Source organism: Nansenia antarctica (assembly GCF_963989245.1).
Source record: "Nansenia antarctica genome assembly, chromosome: 15".
NCBI lineage: Eukaryota > Metazoa > Chordata > Actinopteri > Argentiniformes > Microstomatidae > Nansenia > Nansenia antarctica.
Genome location: NC_137685.1, coordinates 29,631,420 through 29,643,149, shown reverse-complemented (window position 1 = coordinate 29,643,149; position 11,730 = coordinate 29,631,420). Strand labels below are relative to the sequence as shown.

The 11,730-nt window shown below is 49.4% G+C and overlaps 1 protein-coding gene across 1 annotated transcript in view; it reads left to right on the top strand.

Moving 5' to 3' along the window:
- Positions 1-309: 309 nt before the first annotated feature.
- The window catches only part of skib (v-ski avian sarcoma viral oncogene homolog b), a gene marked incomplete at both ends in the record, with an annotated part of 38,291 nt that continues 26,870 nt past the window's right edge, over positions 310-11,730 (top strand). Inside the window, one exon of the mRNA XM_080546141.1 lies at positions 310-1,239. Within this exon, the coding sequence (XP_080402267.1) occupies positions 310-1,239 (930 nt within the window). The remainder of the gene's footprint in view (positions 1,240-11,730) is intronic.

Below are 11,730 nucleotides of genomic sequence, written 5' to 3'. Positions count from 1 at the left end.
CATAACGCCCAGGTGGGGAAAAAAGCCTTTTTAAAGTGACATGAAAATCAAAATGCTCTGCGTTACTGGACTTACTGAAGGATCTTTCCTGGAAGGAAACTGAATCGGACCTAACCGATTAAGCCTTGTTGCAAAACAACCATCGCAAGTTTGTAATATCTTTATTATCTTTAGCCTTTTTAAGTGACATGGAAATGCTCTGCGTGGGACTCACTGGATCTTTCCAAGGAAACTGATCAACAACCGATCAGCCTTTACAAAACAAACATCGCAAGTTTGTAAACTCGAACTCTCTCTCTCTCCAAAAACATGGAGGCTCCTTCCTCCAGCCCCTTCCAGCCGCATCCAGGACTCCAGCAAACTCTGAAGCAGTTCCATCTGAGCTCCCGGAGCTCCCTGGGGGGGCCGGCGGCGTTCAGCGCCCGGAGATGGCACCACCAGGACGATGCCGAGACCACCGAGATGATGCTCAGCCTGCTGCCCGGACACCCCCAGACCCCCCCGGTGATGTCGGGACCCCTCTTCATCCCCTCCGACCGCTCCACGGAGAGGTGCGAGACCGTCCTGGAGCGGGAGCCCATCTCGTGCTTCGCCGTCGGCGGGGAGAAGCGCCTCTGTCTGCCGCAGATCCTCAACAGCGTCCTGCGGGACTTCACCCTGCAGCAGATCAACGCGGTGTGCGACGACCTCCACGTGTACTGCTCCCGGTGCACCGGGGACCAGCTGGAGATCCTCAAAGTGGTGGGCATCCTGCCCTTCTCTGCCCCCTCCTGCGGGCTGATCACCCAGACGGACGCCGAGCGCCTGTGCAACGCGCTGATCTACGGGGGCACCTACCCTCCCCACTGGGAGCCCCGCAAGGAGCTCTCTGTCTCTGGAGGCTCCCTCGAGATGTTGGAGTTGGAGCGCACGGAGAAGAGCTTCAAGGTGTACCACGAGTGTTTCGGGAGGTGCAAGGGGCTGTTCGTCCCGGAGCTGTACACCGGGCCCGGCGCCGCCTGCATCCAGTGCGTGGACTGCAGACTCATGTACCCGACGCACAAGTTCGTGGTCCACAGTCACAAGAGGCTGGAGAACCGGACCGTGCACTGGGGGTTCGACTCGGCCAACTGGCGGGCCTACGTCCTCCTGGACCCGGACTATACGGGGAAGGAGGAGAAGGCCCACCTGGAACAGCACCTGAGTGACCTCAAAGGGAAATTCGACTTCCAGAGCAAGTTTTCGAACAAACCGTGCAGGGTGAGTCTTCACATCGTGACGTTAGAATTATAAGGTTCTATCTCCATTTTGGTCAAAATTGAGTTTTTTACATAATCTGATCCATTAGGTGTTTATTAATGCCTGTGTGGTGTTATTTTTTTAAATGTTGACATTTTTGAGTTAGTAATTCATAAAATACAAAGGTTCCATCTCACAGAACATAATGGAATGTAAAAACGTTGACGCTCAATATCTCTGAACTGCCATAAACGTGACACATGTTCAAAAGTCAAATCAAAAGTCACTTTATTGTCCCATCACTGGGAAATTTGTATTGGGCTTACACCCCACAGCAGCCAACAAAGAGCAACAGACAATACAGAATGATAAAACACAATATACTTCATATCACAGTATAATTCATCTACCATGATGCTAAATCCCACAACACAACTTAATAACTTTGGGCAAAAGTACCTTTTTTGGAATCGCATCCCAGAATTTGAATAATGATAGACATATAACTAATTAGAAATCAATTATTCTTGATTATGAATGGAAATTGCTCTGTAAAACACACACAGCAGAGTCCCACAGTTATAATGAAATTGCTCTGTAATGTTACAATGTATGGTACACTGTGCATATGTTTGTGGGTTTATGTTTTGAATGCTCTGGGCGGCTGGGCCTATACGTTGTTGAACGCACTGCAATGTGCTGCCTTATTACACTTCAAATGTTCAGCTCTGGACATGCATTTGCACAGGTACTGGTGTTAAGTCGGTAACTAAACAGCACAATCTCAGATCATCAGCTAACACCGCTGACCCCTTCCCCCTCTCACTGATTCACCACCCCACAGTGTTACCCAAGGGCATCTGCATGTGATAAATGGAGCTTCAATGATATATTTTATTAGTGTCAGAGAGGGGAGGGGGGCCTGTGGGATCCATTATGGTACCACAAGGTGGGTTGGGGGATAAGGGTTTATTGAGGTTGGGACTATCAAGATGGGATGAGGAGGTTGGTTGCCTGGTCAGGATAGGATAAGGTGTGTGTGTGTGTGTGTGTGTGTGTGTGTGCGCGCACGTGTGTGTGTGTGTGTGCACACGCGTGTGTGTGTGCGTGTGAGGTTGTGCCTGGTCAGGATAGGATAAGGTGTGTGTGTGTGTGTGTGTGTGCACGTGTGTGCATGCTGCTTGTGTGGCTGTGTGTGTGTGTGTGTGTGTGTGTGTCTGCGTCCTGGCTCCATGCGTGGGTCAGAGACGTCGGGGAATGGACAAAGAAAGCAGGAGCCGAGGTGGCTGTTCCCTCGGCTGTTCCCTCGGCGTCATCCCGAGCAGCTGTTGAGTGGGACTCTGCTAATGAGTGGACAAGCATGTCTCACTGTGATGTAACTGCTTCTCTGAGCAGCAGCCAGCCCATGTCTCTGAGAACCCTCCCTGTGACTTTGAATCTCACTCCAGGGAATCTGATCTGGAAATGGTGTGGTTTTCCATGATGCAGAGAGAGAGATAGAACTTCGAGATTAGTAGCCTGGAAGGAGTCTAGATTTTGTCCACAGCTCGGTGGGGTATTGATCCAGGAAGACGGATGTTACCATATGATGAGGTTTTTCCCAGAGACAGGTCGTCGCGGTGTGTTATTGATGATTAGTAATCAGTCAATGAGAGATATTTGGGAGGGACTTTGTTGACCAGAGATGGGAGATCCTGGTAGCCTTTCACATACTTAGAAAGGTCTTGCGAAACATTATGTGACTGACAGCAGCTGGAGAAAGCAGGAGCAAGTCAGCAACCAAAATCAAAATGTTCTGGCTTTAATTCCGAAAAATGTAAATCAATTTCAACATTGCAATGGAATCGGTGAGTAATCCCCACTACTATACACTAACTAGGTGGTAGTGGGGATGACTCACCGAATCCATTGCATTGCAATATTTTTGCCTTGACTAGCGAGTGTGTCATTGATTTTCAACAAAGTTGACCTTTATTTAACCTTTTCAGAATGAAAATCAGAACATTTGGTTGGTTGGCAAGACTTGTCCCCGCTTTCACCGGCTGTTGTCACATATTTTCGATGATTAACGTACAACATTCTCATTTTCATTGTTCTTTACAGTTATGAACGGTCTACAACAGTGAACGCCTTTCCCCTTTCTGTGTTACACCAAATCTGCATCGTTTTGTTTAGAGAAATGGAAGAGAGGAGGAAAAAGTAGCCTGGCTACATTTGTGGTGGCGTTGACGTAACGACTACAGCGTGTCTGGGAGGAAACCCCTGCCGCCACCTGTGGCTTACTGCTGCTGTCCTTACTGTACACATGGCTTGATATATCGTCAGTGTGTTTCATATTTTTCCCAAAATGGTGAGCTCCCCGCCGACAGCTTCTCAGTGTGAAATGATATATATACAGAGCGCAGGCAAGTGGGCTGGCAGGGAGGGAGGGAGGGAGGGGGGCAGCATCAGGGGGGTGTGTGTGGAGGGGAGGGGGAGGGGAGAGGGTTGTGTGTGTGTGTGTGTGTGTGTGTGTGTGTATGTGTGTGTGTGTCTGCTGTGGTTCACAGTCAGTAGTGTGTGTCCCAGTTAGCAGACAGGCCTGGTCCACAGGGAGCAGCAGCCCGGCGCCCCCCCATACATCACCCTGTCAGGGGGAGCTGTTGAGAGTCCGGACAGGCCTGCTGGAGGAGCCTGGCTTGCTTACCCATGAAACAACAGCTCAATGTTATCACTCTGCCTCAGACACACACACTAATGTCTCTGTGTCTGATCAACCAGGCCCCCTTATGCAGCCTCCCCGCTCTGGTACTACTGTTACTGTGTGTGTGTGTGTGTGTGTGTGTACTGTATATATGTGTGTATATTAGGGATGGACGGTTTCCAATTATTGAAACCGAAAAACCGTCAGAGAGTAAAACCGCGGTTTTCCGGTTAACCGAAAAATACAGTAAAAAAAAAAAAAAAAGAAAAGTGATTTTTTTTTTTTTTTCAAATAATTGAGCCCTACTGCTACAATACACTCATGTCGAACACCATTAAAACACCGTAAGCACAGTCGCAACACATTTAGGCTACTTAGTTTCACAAATATAAGTGGAAAGGCAGACTTTTGTAAGCTACACCATACATGAAAACACATGAACACTTAACACACCAGCTCTGCTGATCCAGGGTGCACGCCTGCACGGAAGATCATCTCTTGGAACAGCGTCTTCATTGAATGAACTGCTTTCTCAATATCTTGGTTCTTAGACAAAGTTTCAGCTGCTGCTCAATGTATTTAAATATTTGAATACTGCTCAATAATCACTGAAATATTAGACTTAGAATTATGCAGTGAACATACTTAAAGCTTTTCATAAAAACCACATGCCGCGAGACTGACTCGTCCTGAACTGTCGTAAGTCAATCAACAAAGAATGCCCCATCAAAATAAAAGTGCCCATGGTAGAGCTGTCAAAATAGAGCTTTCAAAATAAATGTACTAATACAGATAGAGATAAATACAGAACTACGTTTGCGTCACTAAGTGACCGCGTATCTTCTGAGACATGCGTTCTGTCATCACTTTCAGTAGCGCCTTCACACACAGTGGCGCTTTGCACAAACACTCTTGATCCGTATAGCTCTTGTTTTATTATATTGTGGTTTAGTAAATACTGCACTTGGAGTTACATTCAATGCATGATTTGTGCTATAGAACATAAATAAAGTTTGATTGATTGATTGATATCAAATCAAATCACATTTTATTTCTATAGCGCATTTCTCACAAAAGTGACCCAATGCGCTTTACAGAGAGCAGCGAAAATGATCTTATTAAATGTAAGCGAGTAATTGTAAAAAACCTTTCCTATCTACCAATAACTGAAGGCAACTATCTTTCCCATAGAGTGATTCGTTACCCTTAAATATAATCCCAATTAGATATTAATCCTCAATTATTCTTCACAACTGACCAAACCTCTCACTCATTGCGCGGCAGATTCAGACTGTATCATTGTTATTTTCACACACGACAAACATGTGACATGTTCCAGTTTTATTCTTATTCTATTTTATTCTTCTAAAAAAAAAAAAAAAAAAAAAAAAAAAAAAAAACGGTTTCAGACGGTTTTGATAAAAAACCGTTTCTATTTTTAGAAACCCCGGTTTTCGGTTTAACCGAAAAACCGTCCATCCCTAGTGTATATGTGTGTGTGTGTGTGTGTGTGTGTGTGTGTGTGTGTGTGTGTGCGCGTGGGTGGCTTGGTTCAGTTGAGAGTCACCAACACTGGGGATTGTAACTGAACTAGATTAGAGGTACAAACTCCCTTCTCTCTCATTCGATGGCAAACTCGATACTTAACTGATATATCTCTTTCTTTCTTTCTTCTTCTTTTTTTTTTTTTTTTTTTTTTTTACTTTTCAGTACTCTGTTGAGTACAAGTCTAAAACAGGGAATCAATTATTCAACTGCCTCCCATCGACGATGATAGGGTTTATACAAAGAAACAGTGATATATTTTTCTTCTTCTTCTTCTCCTTCTTCTTCTTCTTCTGAATATCTGTGTGAGTACAAAGCAGATAGGGATGGGGGGGTGGGGAGGGGACTAAAGCACCAAAGCACCAAAAAACCATTGTGTCTGTTTTGCATCGAATGCTGCAGCATTCAGAGGTTCGGCCGTAGCCTAGCCTGCAGATGGAGGCTGACTGTTGAGAGGAGACTGCAGACTCTCATTGAGGGGGAATCCGGCAGGCAGGGGCCTTGACATGTGTTGTCAAAAGGGCCGTGACACCTGACCTTTCTCCAAAGACCCTGACCCCGACCACCCCCCACCCTGCTCACACCGTCCAATCATAGGCCCCCGGTGTCCAGTCCGCTGGCCAGATGGCTGTCTGATAAAGGACAGAGAGACACACAGCAAATTAATAACAACCGTCACTCTCTCACCCCTCCACCTCCATTATTTGGGAATAAACAACCACACTACAACAGTCACAACACCAAACAGCGGATCAAGTCACCAGATGGCGGTTCTACCAGCATGCACCAGTGGGAGGCTGGTGGAGGTAGAAGTCGGAGGACGGGCTCATTGTAATGCATGGAAACGGAATGAGGAACGTTATTAAACGCATACATGTGTTTGATTCTATTCTTTATTCCATTCCGTCCCCATGCATGACAATGAGGCCGTCCTCCGATTTCTACCTCCGCCAGCCTCCCCGGGTGATAAACCTGCAATGCTAATGAACAACCCCGCATCTCAGCAGCAGCAGCGCGAAATAAAGACATGCTCGATTACCTTTTGTAGATATGAGGTCCGGCGTGGAAGGTTCCAGAATGTGATGTGGTGATGAATGTGGTGTTTGGTTAGCAACTGCCTCAAATTGGATTTTTCTAACTCAATGTTTCACATTATTTCAAAGCATTTTTTCGGTAAAAAAAAAAAGCAGAAACATTCTTATGAGGCCAGAGCAGTAAGATCAATCATTTGACTGAGTAGAGAGGGAGAGCAGACTCCAGAGACCCGTGTAGACCTGCCTTAATAGGATGGATATTAAACCTGTTCATGTGAGGCCAATTTATGCCATTTTTCATCCTATTGTTATGCCCACTCCATCAAATTAGCCTCAAACCTGGGACCAAACCAATCAACTGATTGTCTGAGTGTGACGAGGTAAGGGTGTGTGTGTGTGTGGGGGTGTGTGTGTGTGTGTGTGTTGGTGTGTGTGTGTGTGTGTTGGTGTGTGTGTGTGTGTGTGTGTGTGTGGGTGGGTGTGTGTGTGGGGATAAGGGTTTATTGAGGTTGGGACTATCAAGATGGGATGAGGTTGTGCCTGGTCAGGATAGGATAAGGTGTGTGTGTGTGTGTGTGTGTGTGGGTGGGTCTCTGTGGGTGGGTGGGTCTCTGTGGGTGGGTGTATTTACATTATGTAAGCATGTGTTTATTTGTATGAATGTATCTGCCATGTGTAATGCGTGCATATGACCTGAGTACATTCGTATGCGATAGTGTCTGAGTGTGATTTTGTTTATGCATCTGTATGGTGTGTGTGTGTGTGTGTGTGTATTCATGTGCGACTATATATATGAGTGTGTTTGCTGTGTGTGTGTGTGTGTGTGTGTGTGTGTGTGAAGGGGGGCATGTATAATGCCTGGATCAGCTGTAGAGAGAGATTAAAATGAGCTCACTGGCCGCTCATTTCCATTCCCATCTGTCTGCTGACCTCTGGGAGGCTGGGAGAGCACACATGGTGCCGCCCCCTGCCCCCGGACAGTGCTGTCTGCCTGGCCCTGACCCGGCCCAGCGCCCCCCCCCCCTGACTGATGTCCCTCTCTCCACCTCACTGCCAGGACAGACAGACAGACAGACTACCATTCTAATCTATTCCCATTCTAATTCCAGTTCTAATTCCAATCCGTGATTACGTAATTCCGATTCCTAGAACGAGTTTCTCTTTGACAGGCGAGGTATTGTTGGAGATCAGCATCCACAGTAGTCAGCAGTGTTCTAGAAGCTAGAGACTCTCCACATCCGCCTCCACCACCACCTCCATCACCTCCACCACCTCCACCACCACCACCTCCACCACCACAGATCCTGATCGCGTTTCCCTGAAGAGCATCGACTCATCTCTTACGTGATTGAAGAAGAGGGGTGTTGGGAGGGGGAGCTGGAGGAGGGGTGGGGGGGGGCGTGGGATGAGATGGGATGGGGGGGTGGGGGGGGGGCTGGTACTGTGTCAGAGAGAGAGAGGGGGGGAGGGGGGAGGGTGTGGACGTGGCAGGGGTTGTGCCCTCCATTCTCCCGGGGGTGACCCCATGTTAAAAGGGCGTCAGCTGGGGCTCCGTCATGGGTGATATCTGCTAAAGACGCGCCGCCTCCTTTGTCTGGGGGCCGCCGGGCCTTTCAGGGGCTGTGAAGTGCGGCTATTTCTCTTTGTCAATGTCTTGTTTCTTTTGGGGGGTGGTGCGTGGGTAAAAAAAAAAAGGTCTCTGTCTCTCTCTCTCTGTCTCTCTCTCTCTCTCTCTCTGTCTACACTCGGAGCCTCTCGCTCCCGGGGCGGGGGAAGCGCCGGCGTCGCCAAGCATCCTGTTCCTCTGGCGCCCCCCCCTCTCAGCCACGAGTCGAAGTCGTTCGCGAAACCGCTTCAAGCGCCTTTCCCCCAAGACGCCTTCTCTCTTTCGTAACGTTGTTTCCCGAAAAAATAATGGATGACGGCAGCCCTCGTTTGTTAATGTCGTAAAAGATCGCGACTGTGGTTCCCGTCGGAGCGGATCTGCGATGATCTGTGGTGGAGACGGGAGGGGGGGGGGGGGGGGAGGGAGGGAGGAGATCAGCCATGTCTGCCATGTGACTTGTTAGTTGACTGTCGTCAGTTCGTGGCAGGGCCAGGAACAGAGCAGATGCCTGTTATTGGGCTGGGTGTTATTTCACCATCATCATCAATTCCGACGTCGATCGCCTCGTGATTGCGAAACTCAACTGTGTGATTAAGGCCCCCGATCCCCATCTGCTGAGGAGGGCGGAAATCCTGGAGGCTGCATCTGCTGCCGGCTGACTAGGGGAGCTAAGCCGCTGCAGAGGGAGGGTTTAAACGCGGATAATCCTCCGACGCTCTCCCGGAATGCCGAGGCCCGGGCGGCGTCTGACGGACGGGGTGGGAAATCGGCAAAAGACGACGCGGGCTGGTTGTAATGCACGGAACGGAACGACGACCGTTCCCTCATACACACACACACATACACACACACACACACACACACACACACACACATACACACACTTGCTTAAGACCAAGTATATAACGAGATTATAAAATTATAACGATTTTCTAGTCGCAGACGAGATTTGTCGTTAACAGACGGCCTTTCCATTTCGGCGATTCTCTCCGTCATTTGGTCAGTCACCCGTGAGGCGGCCGGGCCTGTGAGCGGGCCTGTGTCTCAGAGCTGTCAGACCTCTGTTGGAGGGGGCGCCGCTCGCCGGCGTAGCTCCAGTCAGAGCGCTACCAGGCCTGCTGCTTGGTGCCATATGACAAACCGGCATGCTGCTCCTCGCCTACGTTCCCGCCCACCAGCCACCTCCGAACGCTATCAGGAGGATTAGCTCACGCAGCTAAAACCAAACAAAACCGCTCCCGTGTTTTCAGACAAGCTCCGTTCGCTCCGAAATCGTGTATCATCTCGGAGCCTCTTGCGCAACCATGCGATCCATTTCCGGTCGTAACGAACGCGAGGTTGCCGGTTTGCACTGTGGCGGAAGTTGTGTTTTTTCTTCTTCTTTAAAGGTAGCGAATTAATGTTTTAAGGATTTTCCACTTCCCTGCTCTCCGGGATATACATAATTTATTTTTAGGATTAATTGGCACAGATTAACGGCGGACCCGCAGTGTTCCGCAGTCAGAGAGGGAGAGGCAGAGGAGGAGAGGAGAGAGCGCTGAGTACAACATTATTGCAGAAATGACAATTTAAGCTACAATTCTGAATGAAATATAGATATTTTTTCATCATATGTGCGTGTGTGTGTCCCAGCTTTCAGAGGCCTCTCGCAGACTACAGTACACACACACACACACACACACACACACAGAAGACTCACACTCGACGCTAGGCTGGAGTCTCCTCCATGCGCCTGTGATTGGAGGGCCGTGGCGGTTGCTAAGCAGAGCAGCTCTTCCTGGGCTAAATAAGAACTTCATGCTCTCTGGCTGGTGGGCTGAGAGGAGCGTGCCAGAGCTGCACACACACAGACCTTCTCACACAAGACACACACACACACACACACACACACAAACACACACACACAGACACACACACACAAACACACAGACCTTCTCTCTCACGCACACACACTCACACTCACACGAACACACACACACACACACACACACACACAGACAAACCTTCTGCACACGTCTTACAGTAGAGAGACCCTCCAGGCCTAAAGCACCAAGTCAGAATCAGAAGACCTCCTCCTCCTCCACCTCCTCCCTCCTCCATCCTACCACCTCCCTCCTCCATCCTCCACCTCCTCCATCCTCCACCTCCTCCCTCCTCCCACCTCCTCCATCCTACCACCTCCTCCATCCTCCTCCATCCTACCACCTCCTCCATCCTCCACCTCCTCCCTCCTCCCACCTCCTCCCTCCTCCCACCTCCTCCATCCTACCACCTACATCCTACATCACACAGTGATGCCCCAGTCATTCTGATTGGACTACAGTCACACACATAGCAAACCCTCACACACACACGCATAACAAGCCCTCTCTCTCTCTCTCTCTCTCTCTCTCTCTCTCTCTCTCTCTCTCTCTCTCTCTCTCTCTCTCTCTCTCTCTCTCTCACACACACACACACACACCATCCATCTGCAGTCCCAGTGTCTCTCAGAGGGGGTGATGGTGATGTCAGGATGACCCAATACTCAGCCTCCCTCTCCCTGCTAGAGAAAGAGAGAGAGAGAGAAAGAGAGAGAATGAATGAATGAGTGGGATCCTAATTCCCCCCCCCTCTCTCTCTCTCTCTCTCTCTCTCTCTCTCTCTCTCTCTCTCTCTCTCTCTCTCTCTCTCTCTCTCTCTCTCTCTCTCTCTCTCTCTCTCGCTCTCAGTCTGTCTCTGTGAAGGTTTTATCCTATTTTTTATCCTATTAGGGAAGGCTATCATCTTGTGTATCCACTCTGCCTCTGTGCTCTGTGCTCTGTCCTCCGGTAGTGCATTTGATCACCCCTCTGCTCATCATCCAACCTGCAAACAACAGCAGAAAAAAAACAGCCCTATTCATGTCAGCCCAACCGCCTCCGTCTCCCTCCTTCGCCGGTTACAATTTTTCCCATCATCCCTGGCCCAAGCGTAGAGACGAGGTCCTGTTAGACCTAGCTATTGTTCGGCTAGGTGAAAAGCTGTGAGCCCCCGCGTGTGTGTGTGTGTAGTGTGTGTGTAGTGTGTGTGTAGTGTGTGTGTGTGTGTGTAGTGTGTGTGTGTGTGTGTGTGTACGTGTGTGTGTGCTGTTCAAAAGCAGCTCTCTTGTGTATGCTTGCTCCGGGTACAGAACACCGCTGGGTCTCCAGAGCGCCCCATAGACAATGCATTCAGCACAGCTGTCTCCTGCCGCTGCTGCTGTGAGCCCGGTGTGTGTGTGTTGTGTGTGTGTGTGTGTGTGTGTGTGTGTGTGTGTGTGTGTGTGTGTGTGTGTGTGTGTGTGTGTGTGTGTGTGTGTGTGTGTGTGTAGCGGCGGTTCTCTGAGGAGTCTCATTTATTCATTATTACAGCTCCTCCGGGTCGGTCACGGCCAGGATCTGGCTGTCTGTTCCACCTCCAACATCTGCCCCTGGGTCGGACGGACCCCCCCTTTTTTTTGTGTGGGGTGGGGTGGGGGGGCGGGTGGGTCTCCTTTGTTCTTCCTGTCCCCTCTCGCAGGAAGTGTCCGCTGCGGACGTGTCACTGCTGATTATGCTCTCCTCCCCGGTTGCAGGATCCCCCTGTCTCTCTCTCTCTCTCTCTCCTTTAATCCCCCTTTTTCCTTTGCTCGCTCGCTCCCTCGCTTC